At 40.5% G+C, this 18,714-nt stretch overlaps 1 protein-coding gene across 2 annotated transcripts in view; it reads left to right on the top strand.

Moving 5' to 3' along the window:
- hlcs (holocarboxylase synthetase (biotin-(proprionyl-CoA-carboxylase (ATP-hydrolysing)) ligase)) overlaps nt 1–15,645 on the top strand; it is a 47,255-nt gene extending 31,610 nt beyond the window's left edge. For both annotated transcript variants that reach the window (XM_083986416.1, XM_083986415.1), the window contains 5 exons: nt 7,470–7,537; nt 7,666–7,826; nt 10,968–11,082; nt 12,426–12,639; nt 13,706–15,645. In XM_083986416.1, the coding sequence (XP_083842542.1) occupies nt 7,470–7,537; nt 7,666–7,826; nt 10,968–11,082; nt 12,426–12,639; nt 13,706–13,877 (730 nt within the window). In that variant the 3' untranslated portion in view covers nt 13,878–15,645. The remainder of the gene's footprint in view (nt 1–7,469; nt 7,538–7,665; nt 7,827–10,967; nt 11,083–12,425; nt 12,640–13,705) is intronic.
- Nucleotides 15,646–18,714: the final 3,069 nt, after the last annotated feature.

Genomic DNA, 18,714 nt, shown 5'->3' with positions numbered 1-18,714 from the left:
TGCAGGTCACAACTTGTCCACCAGAGCGTTTTGGAGTTGTTGGATTGTGTATTTGATGAGTTTGATGAGGGAAACCAAGAAATCCCATAAGCCTCCGTAGTGTAGCTCTGAGCAGCTCGCGGCTCTGCTCCGCCGTTCTAAAAAATAGCTTGCACCGACAATTAAAGATAACGAACCTACTGCTATGACTATAGGGATTATGGCAATGGGCCAATTTGCCAAAATGTTGAACTATATCCCTTTAAATTCCCTCCAAAACATCACATCCGGTTGTGAATTGCATGGGGGTGGACAGTTCCATGTGAATGCAGCATTAGACATTATTATTATCACAAGGAGGTGCTGTTTGTCAGCAGGTTTGCACAAAACCTCCTGAACTGATTCGCACCATTCATCATGGTAGAGTTTGGTACCTGCTACTGAGAGGAGGAGACTTTCATTAGCTTTAGCCCCAAAATAATACAACCAAAACTGGACATTCGGAGGTTGTGTAGTTAGTCTAATGGCCAATTTTGTATTGCTGTGTCCAGACAGGCCCGGTCCAACAAGCTGTTAGCAACGCAAGGTCATTCATCGGTGGCTCAGCTGCTCCGTGGTAATGGAGCGGTCCTCTCTTATTGATCAGCTCCAATGGTGCTACTTGGAAATGATCATTTCTGCTGTTTCTCAGTAAATAGGATTAGCTCAATTAATCACATTTACAGATTAGTTGCTCCTTGCTTATTGATCAAGCCTTTTGATGCCGCTGAATGATCAATGCAAACACGCTTATGCACGGGCAAATCCTGTTTCAAAAATGAGCATCGACGGCAGAAATAATCTTTTAATCTGAGATATTTTAATCTGGGAAGTGAGAGGATTCTTTTGAGGGAGATAAATGGCTTTCAGAAAAATAATATCTTAAGTGAGCGCATCACATCCAGCCGTTTTGGTTAGTTAGATTATGTTTATGTGAGGAAATGACTGTTGAGTTGAACCTGTACTGAGTCGGTAGCTCTACATCTGAGTGTGTGAACAGAAATAAATGTTGTGTCTGTCTCATTCAGACGGCCGACGGCGGTGCACAGAAGTTCACACGTATGAGGACGTTCAGTCACATAGCTGATTGATCCTCTCTTCTCTCTTGGTGGGCGTTTATCCCCCTGCTGGGCTGTATCTGGGAGGGTGACCCCTGAGGGTTAGTTGTTGCCCCCTAAAACAAAAAGAGTCCTAAGCAGGGATTTAGAGGCCTATGATCCTCCTCATGGGACAATGGCCTCCTCTCTCTGTCCGTCAGATATGCTACTTTGTAGGTTTTTGTCCTGGTCTTGTCAGAACGAGGAGATGACAATGCACAATAATCTGCCTTTTGCTTCTTTCTTTTTTCTTTTTTTTGTACTCAAAAACTTTGCCACAACTCAGGGATATAATCAGTCGATTCAGATGAAAATGAATCACCAACCACGTTTTAGTCTTTCTTTTTAGTTTAGTTTTTTTTTTTTTTTTTTCATTCATTGAAACAGTTGAAACATTGAAGCAGTTTAAAGAGACCCAGATGAGTTAAAAGAGTCTCATATTAATGTGGATGAATCTACATTACACACTTGTTAATGGGTCAATTTTCAATAAATATATAATTTTGTCTTTATACTTATTTTGATATTATTATTTAGTGGTCGGCTCGCCCAGTATTTCCTTGTTTCGATTTCCCGGAATAACTCCGCCGAATCACTCCGAACCTCCGACTTTCATTCTTGATTAATGAAAACATTCAAAAAATGTTTTCGCTTTCATCCATCCAAGAATTTCACCGTACGCGCGGAGGCTCATGGGAAATGTAGTGTGAAAACACTTCGCTTTCCAAAACTCCTCGTTGTCCCTTTAATACAAAAAATAATGCAACTCCTGAATGAAAAATGGCAGAAAGAAGCAAACTTATAGTAGTTGATCCCTTTTTTTTTCCAGTAAATCGTTTTACAAATTCAATAATGCAGGCATCAAAACAAAAATAAGATGAAAACATATATATATATATATATATATATATATATATAGCCACATATGTATATATCTATATATATACTGTATACATACACACACATGCGCAGAGAAGTTGCCAAAAAAAAGGGGGGGTTTGTTTGTTTTCTGTCATAAACGGAAACATGTTGGGTGTTTGACCGTTGGCATTCACAAGGCGACATCTTGTCACACACAGCGCTGTGTGATGAACCATTTGCTCCACTACACTCACAGATTGAAATAAAGCTGTTAACCGAGCTGAATGGCCTTGATTCAACTGCTGCTGCTGCTCCTTTATTTAGATAATGTAGCAGCTAAATGAACATAGACAAGTTATATTCATCTACAATGTACCGAGATAATGAAATGAGAGTAATCCTCCGTCCCTCAGCGAGTCCAGCAGAGTAACACCCTCCCGATGAAACCCCCCGTCTTTATCCACGACACCGACCGGGCTGTTGAAATGAAACAGACTACAGGGCTGAGTTATTTTCTGAACAGTGAGGAATTATTACGGATAATTATTTCAGCCACAGCTCGACAGTGCGAGCGTTTCACTCACGCCAGAGGAAATTAGTGTGCAAAGGTGAAAAATGTGACCAAAGCCAAGTAAAGAGTTGTGCACAGCTTTTTGGCTTCGCTCTGCTCCAGCTGCATGCGCCGCGTTTCCATCTTCACAATGTAATTTGAGTCTGAGTTGTTGGAACATTATGTCTGTTTTATACATTTACATATAAATATAAATATCCTAAATAATCCTGTTGCTCCAGATTCTCTCATTTTTACAGATTTGATTAGAAGATGAGCAGTTCACCTGTGTTTGTGCCCCTCCTCCCCCTCCCACCTTGTGCTAAGTCACAAACCAATTAAATGTATCATTGCAAATTACAATGTCAATATATTCATAAGCGATTTTACACATTTCAATTTGCAGGTAATTATCAGCTTCTCATTTAAACCAACACTGACTGTCGTTGTCACCACTAATGACAGATGTCACATCGTCTGTCACTAATTAATGTTAATACCATGAGTAATTTGATGACAGGCTAAAAATTACCTGCCATCTGCTTTCTCTCTCTCTCTGTGTGTGTGTGTGAGCCAGTGTGTGTGCTTGTTCATTATAGTCTTTAACACCACTGAGTTTCCTATTTGCACTTTGCACGATGATTTAACCAGTGATCAATTTCATTGTTCTAAACTCGTCTCGTGTTTGGATTAGGCCGTGTGTGAGGAAAAAATAAAGCAGCGTCAGTGGGGATTTATTATCCAGTGTGCCATGCAGCTTCATTTTGATTAACATTTGTCATCATGTTCTGTGTGTATTTATTTTAGTATGGGCTAATGAATAGTAGAGTTGTTTCCTTAAGGGGGTGAAATGCATTGTGGTCATTAATTTAGACCTCTTAGCCAAAAGAGTTCAGCTCAATAAATCTTTTAGCGTGGCTTTAATCTTTAAGTGGGGCTCCCATTAGCCGGCTCAGCTGAATCGCTGCAGAGCGGCCAGAACCAAACGAGTGTCTGACATTCAGTCGTGCAAAACCTGAGTGAATCTGACACTTTTTTTTTCTTTAACTCGGCAAATAAACGCAATAAAAAAGCACAAATAAAGTTAATTATCACTTAAACAGTCTTTAGGGTTGTTAGTTTTGCTCTCAAACAGCCTCAGTCATGAATCCCAGGCATTTTCCACCATGTTGACGTGACTTCATCACATCATTTCTACAGATCTGACCTTTTTTCTTTCTCACGTTTTGTCTTTGTCTCTTTTTTTTTTTATGTCATTTATTATTAAGAAGCGGTTGCGACACGCTTGTGCTCTGGGAGTGATTACATCTGAACCCAAACTCACAGGATGTGTGAACAACAGGCATGCGTGCCCACACATGGTGTTCAGCGACCGACCGCGTGGAAAGAGGGACAATACTTTCCATTAACTCGTCCGTGTCCAGAGCCCCCTTCTCATTTATTGTTTAATTATGTGGAACAGTGGATTTTACATTTCTCTTTGATGTCTCTTGACAACACTCATCAATGAAAAGAACAAATATCACACCATAGTAATGTGACTACTGCAAAAAAAAAAAAAAAAAAAAAAGCAGTTTCATTTTTTTCTGTAAATGTGATTTAAATTCAGTTTTCAGGATGACTTCCTTCCATCGAAGCCTGAGAGCTGACGGGTTTTCGACAGCAGGAACTCGGGGGTTTTGTTTCTCAAATGTACAAAAGCACATGTTGGCAATTACCTGGTTGCAGAAGAATAATAGAAAATGTTCAGAGCAATTAGCTTCAGTTAAGGAAACAAAAATTCAATCAATTTTTTTTTTCCCACACAATCTACATGTTTTCATTTGCCATATTGACATGTGCTGCATTCGCACTATTTGCATTTGAACTTAAAAGGACGGGCTCACGTTTTTGTTTTTTTTTCAAGTCGGCCTCCAATCCGTCTTAAAACAACACCCAGTTTGCCCACGTGAACATGAACACTTGATTTGTGTGGTGTTTCAGCTCAGGAGGAGGAGGACTGAGGATTTTTCAGCTGTTTCTGTCTTATAAGTTGGTTTAAAAACTCCCTTTTAAAGGGATAGTTCACCCAAAATTCAAATTTCACTCATTATCTACTCACCCTCATGTCGACTAAGGGCCGTGAGTCCTCCGTGGCTTCTCTGAGTTACAGGGGGGTCCACGCAGCACTGCATGTCCATATACAGTAATGGTTGTGAATGGTGCTCACTTTTCTTCGTCCAAAAAGACACATCAAAAAACATCCAAATACCTCCATGCTGCTCGTCTGTAATGTCCCTCTTGTATTGAAGCCCCGACATGAGAAATTGTTCCGCCGGTCAGTGCAAATCACGCGAGATTTGCACTGACACAGGAAGAGCAGTGAACTGAGACACTGGGAGCTTCCGCTACAAACAAGCTTAAAATATAGACTTATTTAATTTTTTCTGAACAATTTCTCATGTCGGGGCTTCAATACAAGAGGGACATTACAGACGAGCAGCATGGAGGTATTTGGATGTTTTTTGGTGTGTCTTTTTGGACGAAGAAAAGTGAGCACCATTCACAACCATTATATGGACAAATACTGCTGCACGGACCCCCCCGTAATTCCGAGAAGCCACGGAAGTCTCTGAAACTTCTCCCAACCAGGGGCGGCCCCTGGCATAAACACTCTATGAGGTTGTTTAGGGCCACAGCCGTTAGGTGGTGGGCCACATGATCAGAAAAGTACCGGGGTTCATCAAGTCATTTAAACATCCTGAGGTCTGCACGTGCACGCTATGAGCTTTATATGTAATTTGAAGTCAATATTCAGCTTCTTTTATCTCACATTTCAGACATTTGGTGAAAATAGAACGGCAGAATGACAACATTTGTGCTCAAAAAGCAATCTTATAAAATTTCATTTTAGACTTGTTTTCTACACTTATCTATTACTGTATTCATATCCTATTTCAAGCACCAAAGCAGTTCATTCTCATGACTGAAGGAGTGTTTTCACAAGGGATTTGAAATTTTTCAAAATGCAGACCTCATATGTCCAGCATTTGGCCTAAATTATTTCTTTCTACAGTGTTCTAGGACAAATTGGCCTCAGTGTGCTTACAGCAGAGGTTCTAATATTTAGACATAAAACACTTGAGTATTGTTACATTTACAAGTATCTTAAAAAGATAAATTTAAGAAAATATGTAAAATTCGAGAAAATGGCCTCAAACCTCAGAGGGCATAAACACGTCTGTATTCAGTTTCAACCAGTGATTTGGTGTTTGCGCTTAGAGTGCAGGGCCACAAACAAAAATCTTGTTTAGGGGGGCCACCAAAATCCTAGGGACGGCCCTGCTCCCAGCCCTTAGTCGACATGAGGGTGAGTAGATAATGAGTGAAATTTGAATTTTGGGTGAACTATCCCTTTAATGTGTACAGGAAATAGACACTTTATTATTGTTGTATTATTGTAAGGCAAACAAACTCAAAATTGTTTAATTGTACAAGCTACTAGTTAACAGCCAGTCCGAGCAGAAAGTCGACACTATGTTTCACGTCGTATATAGTTCCTTGTGCTGAGGATCCAGATTGAGCCGTCAGTCTGTTCTCTCAGAAGAAGTCTGAGTCGGGGGCTCCCTCCCTCCCTCCCTCACACCGGGACTGCATTTAAGCTGATTTATCACTGACCGGCTTTGCATCACAATAGCAGGCTCTGCTCTCTTGGTTCGGCCGCCTCGGTCTTTGTTTCGCTGACCAATAGAGGGCAGTTGCACTTGGCCGAGTGGATCAGCTTTAATTACGTTTGGAGATGAGAGAATGTGCAAACATTTTTCTCTTTGGTTTCTAGTAGCGATGGCCCCCGGCTCTCAAATCAGCCTTTTTAAAAGAAATGTTGACTGACACACTGGGTTAATAATTGCAACCTGCAGGATGGATAGTCATGGCACCACAACTGCACTTACACAACATGGTTTCCTCAGTCAAGTTATTTTGATGGCTGCGTCTTGTGCATTTTTCTTATTTTGTTTTTTACAAAGCTAAATTGTTACATTTTCTATTAATCTGCAGATTACTTTCTTTTTAATTAGTGTTTTTTTTTTTATTAAAGACTAATGTTATGTTCTTAATTATCTTCATTTCTCCAAGCCACAGTCAGATATTTAGTTAACAAATGAACAAAACAGAGAAAAGATCTTTAGTCACTGATTAATTGTCTGTCTCTCACCTAATTAAAATTTTAGTGAAGTCAACAAGAGGTGACTCAGTAGTTTGAGAAAAAGGTTCCTGACAAAACTTTCCATGAAGTAAAAAAAAAAGATCAGGATCAGAAAACGTTTGTCTAATTTTTGTGAATTACTGAATAGTTTTATGAATATTAAACTCTTCAGATGTTTTATTCAAATAAAACAAGAGCAATAACACACTCTTTGTTTGAACTGATCACACCTTGTAGATGTATGAACCTGTGATGAGTGTCCAATGTCCCAGATTTTGTTGTAGTTCAAGAGAAAAGTGAGGGGGCGGGGGCCTACTTTAGTATTATTTAAAGGGATAGTTCAACATTTTGGCAAATTTTGGCCCATTGCCTTAATACCTATAGTCATAGCAGTAGGTTTGGTACCTTTAATTGTCGTTGCAAGCTATTTTTAGAACGGCGGAGCAGAGCCGCGAGCTGCTCAGAGCTACGCTACGGAGGCTAATGGGATTTCTTGGTTTCCCTCATCAAACTCATCAAATACACAATCCAACAACTCCAAAACGCTCTGGTGGACAAGTTGTGACCTGCACATTCACCACGCTATGAGATAATAACACAACGTTACCACACAGAGTTGTTTTAGAGGGAAATTCATGCAAAACCGCTGATGCGCGTTCCCGTCGGGGACACTTTTTCTGCAAGCAGTCTCTGCATTTGCCTCGAAAACAACTCCATCTGTAATGTAATGATGATTATTGTTCTTGTCTCGTTTCAGACTGGTTCAGCACCTACCGAAGGATGTGGGGTTGATAGCAGTAGCCGGTCGACAAACCCAGGGAAGAGGTCAGTGCTGGAGCAGACTGTTTACCTCAACACCGTACACTTTACTTTACCTCAGATGCATTAAACTCCTGTTAGTTCCATCTAACTGGAAGCTGCCGTTTCCACTCGTGTGTTTTTCTTGTGTTCAGGTCGAGGCAGGAACTCGTGGCTCAGCCCGCTGGGTTGTGCCATGTTCACTCTGAAGGTCCAGGTCGAGCTGAGCTCCAGACTCGGACAGAGGATTCCCTTCCTCCAACATCTGGCTGCTCTGGCAGTGGTGGAGGCCGTTCGCACTCTGCCTGGATACCAGGTACCGGCCTGCACACCTTACTGCTCCATCAATGCTGTTAAACCATGGATCTATTATTGTACCATAAAGTGGTTGTATATTACAGGGGTATTCAATTAAAATTCATTGAGGTCCAGTTACTAAACTTTCATCTAAGTGAAAGGTTCGAACCTTATAAAGTCCAAATGGTGTCTTATAGCCTAATCAACAAAGTGCATTTTCATATCTATTGTCAATTTTCAACACAGGAAACATTTAACATGGTGCACTTGTATAGTAGACAACTAGCTTTTTTTTTACCATGAATAAAAGTATCCCCCAGGCAAATTTCAATTAAAGAGAACAAGACAGAATAAATAAGGGGGTTTCCCTGTTTGTTTGTTTTGTGCTTTTTTTTTTTTCTTTTTTTTTTTTTTTTGAGGCCAAGGTGTCAAAAGCATCTTGATAGCTGCACTGTCAGGCATTGTCCCCGTCCATTAAATATGGAGGGAGGCTGAAAATCACAGGATATGTCTGTTCTGTTCTGGTGATACAAGTCAGTAGTCCTGAAATAGGGAGAACCGGGGGTCAGACACAACAACCGGCGGGAGAAGTAGGAAACAAGCACGTCGCACCGAAAACGCACCGCTACGGCGTCGCTTTCGGTTGTGACTGCACATGACAGTAATGGATTTGTGCGCACAAGAGACCCACATCTGAACGGCCCCCATGTACACACACACACACACACATGCTTTAACCAAGGCGGTGGGCTACGATCCGCCCGGCAGCTCGCGTTTGCCTTCAGCGTCAGCCTTTTTTTTTTTATTTTGCAGCAAGACATGCTGTCATCACAGGGATGCAAACAGCGCGCCGAAAAGCGAAAGTCGCTTTTTTCATGACCAATTAGGTGACTTGTGTGAATCGTTCAGATCCGAAGAGTTTTTGTTTTTGGGAGGGGGGGGGGTCTCAGCGTCTCAGCTGGGGGGGGGGGGTCTCAGCTGGGGTCAGTAAAATGTTTTTCTAACAGGCTGACAGTGACAATCACGTGAAACTGAGGCGAACTCATTCATGGTTGTCTCTGGTTATAGCACATTATATAGGCCTATATGTCCATTACACACTTTTAGGCCTTAAAATGTCTTAAATTTGTTGAATTATTGTGTTCAAGACTTAAATAAGACAGCTCTTAAATTTTCGTATGCCCACCATGGGCGAGCATTTCGCTCGCATTTGCCCCTAAAAAAAAAAAACATGTGTGAACCAGGAAAATCACAAAAAAGAAAGAGCACAACCTGGGATTGGTCAAAAACTACAAATCCCACAATTCTCTGCTCTCAACAATAACAGTAGTTGTGTAAGTAAGGGAGAGTGGAGCTGTAGGTGAAAAGAGGAAACAACGCCACGTCTGGTCCTGTTCTATGTTGTTCGTTCACACCGTCACCGTTTATTCGTTACGTCCGCGGTGTAAAAGGCCGTGACGCAAAGACGCGATTAGGCGCGAGACGCGGTAGACGCGACTTTTTTTTTTTGCGACGCTACACCCGATTGTTTTATGGCGACGGGACCCTCGCGTCTTCGTCTATTTCATCGTGTTTGGTGGGAAGACCCAAAGGGGCTTCCCACTCAAACACGAGGAACGCTTTTTTTTCGCGCGAGCTTTTACGCGCAACCAAACGCGAGATACGCGAGATACGCGAATTAGCGCTCGTTTTCACTCGTTTCAAAAAAATAATTCACTACAACAATTTTTTTTTTTTTTTTCTTTTTCAAAGGAGGTTAAATCGAAAGCAACTGGACTTAGTTATTTACTTATTATAACTAAGTCCAGTTGCTTTCGATTTAACCTCCTTTGAAAAAAAAAAGTATAGGAAGACGTTTCACCTCTCATCCAAGAGGCTTCATCAGTTCATGTAGCATCTGACCAGGCTGGGACTGGTCCAACTATCTGGTGTGGAGACTCAGTATAAGTCCAGTTGCTTTCGATTTAACCTCCTTTGAAATACTATGACCTGGACAAATGAGAATATGCACAGGCCTACAACAACATTTCTGCGATAACGTGACGCACAGTATACTGTTATGAGACACATTATGGATCCCAACTGTCTTTTTTTTAGAGGATTTTTTTTTTTTTTACCAAGAATGCGCCCAAAAAAATCATGATCCAGGGGCCAAAATTCGAAACAAATATATATATTTTTTAATCATAATTCTCATTATTCTCCTGATGTCGGTTTAATGTAAACAGATTGCGCTGATATGCGTCATGTGACAGCGGGGCAGAGCTGCAGCTGCTGTGCTGTGATGGACCTGATCAGACTGGTGGTGGTCCACAGTCAATCAGTCCCAAAGCCTTCCTATTCACCTCCAATGTAGACGCGGCGCGTATCCGCGTGCATTCGGTGCGACGGCGCTGCCGTTTTTCCCCCCGTGCATGTCCGTTGCTGTGTCAGGCAGGTGTCTCCCACGGAGCTCTGCCCCGTTTCAGAGGTGAAGGAGAGACGTCGCCTCCGCGATGTAGAATGTGTTCAATTAAAGTGAAACTAACACATTATATAGGCCTATATGTCCATTACACACTGAATGGGATGTTAAATCCCATGTCTTTATTTCTTCAGTTTATTTTAATAGTAATAATTATGACTAACATTCAGTGAAGACCTAAAAATCAGTATCTCCAAAATTGAAATATTGCAATGGTTTTTATTTTTTTAAAGCATTTTTAATATAGAAATGTTGGCCTTCTGAAAACTGTCCATCTATATGCACTCAATACTTGGTTGGGGTTGAACTACTGGAAATAGACTTTTCTGTGATATTGTTAATGGTGAGCCCCCCCCCACGACAATTCCTCTCTTTTTTGGTCCTGACCCGTTTGCATCCCTGCATCAGTCCGTCTCCTTTCTCTTTCCCTCTCGGACGCACTGGCCGTGCAGGGTAAACAAACGATCTGATTGGCTCAATTGAGTGAAGCTGTCGTATTGACCTATAGCTGAGCCCGCTGTCCCGTCGGAAGAAAATGCTCTAGGAAAATTATCTATTCTTGTTGATTAATTAGAGATTGGTCTCGGGTCCGGATCGAACCATTTGGTGATGCCTGGTTTATTACAGGTCAGTGCATTTGAAATGAAATAAAGGTTAAAGTCTGATGGTGACAGAACATATTTCAACCTTCACCAGGACATCGACCTGAGAGTGAAGTGGCCCAACGACATCTACTACAGCAACCTGATGAAGCTCGGGGGAGTTCTGGTGACTTCCACTGTAATGGGATCAACCTTTCATCTGCTCATAGGTAACAACCTCTCCTTTATTATAGCTAATGAACTGACAGTTCCTTATTTTTATTATTAATATGGCTACATACATAGAAACTTTCTTCATATTGATATCTATGATTTTGAATCTGAAAAAAATTGTGGCTCATCTGGAAATTTCAACTGTCATGTCAAACTTTTCAAAGATTGAGGGAAAAGAGCTTTAAATCCTAAACTCCTCCTCCAGTAGGGAGCTGATGATGTTTTTATTGGACAATAGACCGTGGAGGACAATCCACAAATATGCACCAGGATCCACAAACATCCCTCTGTCCACAAATGCATTCAAATAAAGAACTTTTACCCCGTTAGTACTTATACATATTTGTGGATCACTTCCCGTCAGTTTGTGGTTGACATTATATTTGTGATTTCCCCACATTATTCATAATTCATACCACAAAAATCCCAAAATGTATGAGGGTGTCCACAAGAGACGATCCATAATCATGTGTTTTTATTTATGGCGTGTTAAGTTCTATCCACAAATATACACAGATTTACAATATGCACAACTTACTCTGCAAAAAGTGTTAGTTTATGGATGATTGTGGTTTGTCATACACTCTACACTTATAATAAGGTTGTGGAACTACTGTAATTTGTCAGTAAAAATGCTAATGCAATCTTTTGTGATACTATATCCAACATACGGCAGTAAGACATAAGACATAAGACTGTTTTTTATCCCACACATTGAAAATTTGGTTGTTACAGTAGCATTGTAGTATTAGTTTAGTTTAGTTTAGTTTATTAAGTTTATTTCGGACATGTTAAAAGAAATAAAATACAATACAGAAATGGACAGACATAACAAATAAAAGCTTTGCAAAGACAACATATGAACAAAAAAATAAAATAAAATGAATTGAAAATAAAGATAATTGTAAATTATGTATTATAGCTGAGCTCTTTTTAATAACTGTAAACTTTATCTATTTCTTTTATTTTCCTTTTTTGATTCTTCTTTGCTCCTGTTTTTAACTCTGTGTTTTTTGTTTTTATGTTATTTTATGCTGTTCTTTTTTTTATGTTTTAAATGTGCCATTTCAATAAAGATGCCTTGCCTTACAAGGTTAAAAAAAATAGATAAATAAATAAAATAAAATTTAAAAATATGCAAATTTAGAAATACAAAAAAAACATATATAACAAGACATATGAAATAAAACAAAGAGAGAGAGATATTCTGTACAGTTATGTGCCAAATTATTTCAAATGAATAAATACATAGATTAAAATCTGTATGAATAGTGGGAAATACAGTCTCATGTTGAACTCAGAATGACGTATCATCTCTTCAACGCGATGTGCTCTGCAGGTTGTGGGTTCAATGTGACAAACAGCAACCCGACGGTTTGCATCAACGACCTGATCCAGCAGCACAACATCCAGCACGACGGCAGCCTGCAGCCGCTCAGCTGCTCCCAGCTCGTCGCTCGCACCGTCAGCAGCCTGGAGGCGCTCATCAGCAGCTTCCAGCGAGGAGGACCGGACGCCGTGCTGCCCACCTACTACAAGAGGTGGCTGCACAGGTGAGAGCCGCAAACTACTGAGCTGGAAAATACAGCAGAAACAGCAGTAGTTGTATTATGATAAAGTGTCTTGATTGTCTTTAGAAGGCGCTTGAAAACTCTAGAGTAGTGTGGGCATCACGTGTAAATCTTTTCATTATCATGCTGCTGCTAAAACAGAGGATGGAATCTGGGTTACATACAGGAGAAGCTCTTTCTCATTCACGTTTGAGCTGTTAAGGTGGCGTGTAGTCTCCATCTTTAAAGGGATACTTCACCCAAAATCGATAATTCACCAATTTTCTACTCACCGTCATGCCAAGGAAGGGGTTGGAGAAGTTTCAGTCATCAAAACGCTTTAGGAGTTCCACGGGGGGTTCGGCTGGAAACAGGTTTTCATATGATGGCGGCGGATAGAGTTCACTTTTGAATGGTCCAAAACACACACTATGAAACATCCAGATACCTCCATACTGCTCGTCTGTACTGACCCAAGTGTCCTGAAGCCCCCACATGAAAAAGTTGTTCTGAAAAAATGAATGTGATCTCCGTTTTTATCCTTGTTGTAGCAGCAGCTCCCAGTGGCTGCGCAAGATTTGCTGCGAGATGTTCTTCCGTGTTTCCATCATGGTTTACAACGACAAACGAACATCTCCCAGCAAATCTCGCGCATGTGCACAAACATCAACAGAGCCACTGGGAGCTACTGCTACAAAAAGAATAAAAACAGAGATCTAATTAATTTTTTCCCAACAACTTTTCCATGTGGCGGCTTCAGGACACTTGGGTCAGTACAGACGAGCAGTATGGAGGTATCTGGATGTTTCATAGTGTGTGTTTTGGGCCATTCAAAAGTGAACTCTATCCGCCGCCATTATATGAAAAGCCCACTGCCTGCCGGACCCCCCCTGGAACTCCTAAGGAATTTTGATGATGACTCAGAAAAGTTAACAGGGTGAAGTATCCCTTTAAGCTCTGACTGTTGGTCTAAGTTGAGGAGCGATCATCCCTCTCGGTGGCAGAGCTTTGTCATGTTTGTGATCCTGAACCCCAGACTGACGGTTGCTGTCTTTCTCTCTGACCTCAGCGGGACCCGGGTTCATCTGTGGAGCGAGGACGGACCGGAGGCCGAGGTGGTCGGTCTGGACCACAACGGCTTCCTGCAGGTCCACACCAAGGAGCACGGCGTGGTCTCAGTGGAGCCGGACGGAAACTCCTTCGACATGCTGAAGAACTTGGTGGTCATGAAGCAGCATTAGGACCAAAACTCAACAAACTGACATGAAATGAAATGAACCCCGTGACACTGAGTCATTTAACTTCTCAGATAAGTTTATAGCTACATGAATATACAGTATCAAGGCTTTTAAACTGATTAATACAGCACTAAGTATGTTCCTGGTTTACAGTGGAAGTTTGGCTATAGCTTCTCCCTATACGCTAACCTGAAATGCATTTGAAATGTTTGAGGTTTGTTGTTGGACATGCACTGAAAATAACTGGACTGAAAGGCAGCTACATGCTACGAGTGAAGTCTGCATCAGTGATGGGTCGCTGGCACATATACAGCAGTTCGGTTGGGGACCAACTTGTACTTTTCCAGGAGAAATAAATCTGAACGTCGACCCCGATTCACTGTTGACAGCAGTGGTCATCGCAGCTTTTGCTTAAAATAAAGATTCCTACAGAAATATTTGCTCTTTTCTTGAAAAAAAAAAAAAAACTAGCAAGCTTCTGTTTGTTCACAGTAAAGCCCTGATTATCAAAGGAAAAATGACATAAAATTCAAAATCGCTGCAATTGTCCGGTTACTTTTGAAGCGAAGGAAGAGGCTTGAATTTCCTTTGAGATCAATAAAGTATCTGTAAGTCCAAGTCCAAAGCTTTCAAAAGCCTTTCCAGGCTCCATCTCTGATAAAGTTCTTTATATATACAGATCATATTAAGGCTCAATGCAGTATCCCTATATATTTTTTTCAAATTAAATGAAGAGCACAAAGAACAAAAAATGCAAATGTCCAGATACTCACGGTTTGGACTGTATATAAATGTTGACATCAAATCAATCAGTTAACTTCAGTTTCCATCAAAACTGATTCCTGAAATAACTAAGAAATTGATGGATGACAGGTAAACACTCAGAAAACACAAATTAAGGTTTACCCCAGTGATGTCCTTCTGATAAAAAGTCCACCAGAACTGTCATTCACTAACTAATAAGTAGATAGATACACCTCTTGCTTTACTATAAATACACTTTTCAACACATTTGTGAACAAATATTTTGGGGACAGAAGCTCGTGCAGCCACAGACACACGTACAGTATAATCACAGAGAGCTGGAGGCTGCATCCATCAACTACTATATGAAGTATAGAAACTTGCCTCCCCACCTTCACTGGCACTGACTGAACTCATCTTAACCAGCATCTGTAAACACATCACTTGTCTTTTGAAAATTGGCTCGACAAGTTGATTCATCACTTAACTGTCGCTACAACCCCACCAAGGTGTCGTTACTTGTTTTAATCATTCAGATTAAAGACTTCTTTAACAGATAAGTACTTTCTAAACAGCATTTGGGAACAGATACTGACTGACTGCTGGGGTTATTGGTAGTTTCCATACAGGGCCACATGAAGTATCACTGCATGCATTGATTTTGCACCATGTATGTAGGATTAATCGGAAGCAAAGATACAGTATTGCATATAGGAAGACAAAAAGATGTGAATCGAGCCAAAGTGAGGGATTGACCTGGATATCTGACAATAACCTTCAAGAACTGATAGAATAGGATTAGTTCACCAGTGTGTGAGACCAAGATGGATGCTATTTATGCTAGTGTATTTGAAATTATGTTGCAATAAGACCATTTTAATAAAGTTTTAATTAGGGGAAGTCTCGCATCAGGTTATTATTTGTCATAAATTAGGATAACATAAGCTTTGTTACTGAGTTCAACTCACTTTCCCTTTGCTCAAAGAAAAGAAATGCTATGCATATTTGGTTTATTATGAAAGCTGGATATTAAGGCAAGGCAAGGCAATTTTATTTGTATAGCCCGTTTTTACAAACAGTTTGTCTCAAAGGGCTTTACATGGCATCGTAACAACATCCTCTGTCCTTAGACCCTCACATCGACTGAGGAAAAACTCCATGGAAACCCTTTTAACAGGGAAAAACAGGAGAAACCTCAGGGTGAGCAACAGAGGAGGGATCCCTCACCCAGGACGGACAGACGTGCAATAGATGTTGTTACAGACAAGAAAACAGTTTACAGTTTGTCACAGAATGTGCGGAATATGGAAATGTTAGCAGGGGTTGATGAGGGCAGTTTCTAGTGAGGGGAGGGGGGGGGGCAGGGAGAGCCGGTCAGCTCGATGGGAGGACTGGGTGGCAGACTGGTCCATGGGAAGGGAGGGGAGGCCGGTCTAACGGCAGGGGAAGGGGTGGGAGGGGGGCGATGTAGGCGGCGGCTGGTGCAGAGAGATGGAGCTCCGGTGGATCTGCGGAAACACAGAGAGAGAGTGCGAGACACCAAGGCCAAACTACAAAGTGCAACAGAAAATGACAACAGAAAATGACAGTTTAAAAATATACTGAGGAGAGGAGAGGAGAGGAGGGGAGAGGAGAGGAAAGGAGAGGGCTCTGTGTAACCAGATGTGTCCCCAGCAGTCTAAGCCTATAGCAGCGTAGCTATAAAATGGTTCAGAGCTACCTGAACCAGCCCTAACTAAAAGCCCTGTCATATTAACTATACAAAGTCTTTCTGAATCATGATACATTAATACATTAATTGGTTGTTGGAAATTTCTTCCTTAATATGATTATTTTGTATTTGTCAGGAATTGAATTAAGAGTTAAGAATTTTTTTTTCCTTTTCTTTTCTTTTAATTCTACTGGAATTAGATCATAAGATATTATGGGATAATGTAAGAGATCAGCCTGTATCTTTCCGCCCCATTCCTGTCAGTCTGGACCCTCCTCAGCTTGGAGTGTCGACTTATGCCTGTACATTTTGTATCATTTATCATTAAAGTCACTGAATTGTTGCCTGCATTTGGCTCCTTTTTCATCCGTTTCATTAGGGCCAAACACCTAAATTAGGGGGGAAACAAACAAGCTGTGAATTTAGAAAGTGCATACAAAAATACAAAACAAATGCATGCAAATAAATATATAAGTACACGCTGCAAAGCTGAAGATGTTCCAAACTGATGAGGCAGAACCAACACCACTGTAAAAGCCACCACAGCTGTTTGTTTACAGCTGAACGTGTAGTTGCCATAATGACCAATCAGAGCCCAGAGTGCTCAGATGAATCGGCTTCAGGGGGCTCAACCCTGACCAAAACTGTGAAAACCAAACAACTAAACGTGATATATCTTCTTTAATGGTTCTATTCAAACTCTCGCAGCGCTCGGTTAAGGTTAGGGAAAGATCAAAACCAGCTCAGAGCAACTGTGGAATAGAACATTATCTCAGCACTTAATGCACACGGCCCCTTATGCTTCCTATAAACCCAGACCCGTTGTTGCAGTTTAGCCGGATATCGACGACATCATCTCCAGCAGACAAGGTTGCAGCTAAGCGTTAGAGGGGGGGTGAATAGGTTTAAAAGATGCTGTAAAAATGTCTCTCTGTGCCAAAAAGCAGTCAGAAGGTGATTAAGCAAATGGCTGACTGTGGGATCCATACGCACCGTACCCTCAACATCCTATTAAACAATTTGAGTGGGCTGGCTGCCGGGGTCAAGCAGAATCCAGCCCTCTCCTATTGACTGGCTAACAGCTCGGCTGCAGCTACAGAGCTCTGCAGGGGGGAGAGGAGAGGAGAGGAGAGGAGAGGAGAAGAGAGGAGAGGAGAGGAGAGCTCAGTTCTCTGGCTCACCTTCAAACAGCATCTCCAGAGGGAGAGAGGCTGCAGACAAACACTGTTTAGACACCTACTATTTATTTATATACAGCTTATATATACTACCAGTAGTAGCAGTCGGCTGTTCAAGTGGTTTGTGATTAACTGGGAGTGTAAAAACAGTGCAAAAATGATTAACATCATGACATCTGTGGGTATTATTGTCCTTATTGGTAACACTTTATTTAACGCCCATCTCTATAACCAAATAATGAGTTATAATGCAGTTATAGCACTGTATAACTATAATTATAAACACTCATAAATGATCATAATGCTTTATAACAATAATCATAATACATTTTATTTATACAGCGCTTTTACAGCTCTCAAAGACGCTTTACATAAAACCAAATACAGAGGAAATAAAATACAACAAAAAAAACAAAATACATAAGTGCTCAGTGCAGAGAGGAAGAAAGAGAGATAAATGAAAAGTACATAGAAGGACAAACAATGTACAATGTTTGTGATTAAGAAAACTGATGGGAGGCACAGAGAAAGATTAAAAGCAGATTTAAAAAGGTGGGTGTTGAGTAATGATTTGAAGAATCATAACACACTATAAAGCATCTTATCATTTAGACTTATAAGGTCAGGTATTATAATACGTTATACTTGTTAGTAACTGGCTGACAATGCCCACATCTATAATACATTATAAATATAGTTATAGTGTTATAATTGGCTTATGAACATGTATAACTATAATTATAAACACTCATGAATTACCATAAGGCTTTACAACAATAAGCATAACACATCATGGAGCATTTTATAACGGCTTATAAGGTCAAGTATTATAATAGAGTTATAATTGCACTATGATGTGTTATGCTTATTGTTATAAAGACTTATGATAGTTTATGAGTGTTTATAATGACAGTTATACACGTTTATAAGCCAATTAGAACACAGTATATATTTATAATGCATTATAAATGTGGGCAGTCGGCGAGTTACTAATAATTATAACGTATTATAATACCTGACCTTATAAGTCAAGATAAAATGCTTTATAGTGCGTTATGATTATTGTTATAAAGCATTATGGTCATTTCTGAGTGTTTATAACTATAGTTATACAGTGCTATAACTGCATTATAACTTGTTATAAGTATGGTTATAATGCGTTATAGAGATAGGCGTCAAGTAAAGTGTTCACCATATCACATTATAT

The sequence above is a fragment of the Trachurus trachurus genome, assembly GCF_905171665.1.
Source record: "Trachurus trachurus genome assembly, chromosome: 14".
NCBI classification, from domain to species: Eukaryota; Metazoa; Chordata; class Actinopteri; order Carangiformes; family Carangidae; genus Trachurus; species Trachurus trachurus.
Note: the sequence above shows the minus strand (reverse complement) of the source record. Positions and strands in the feature narration are given on the sequence as shown.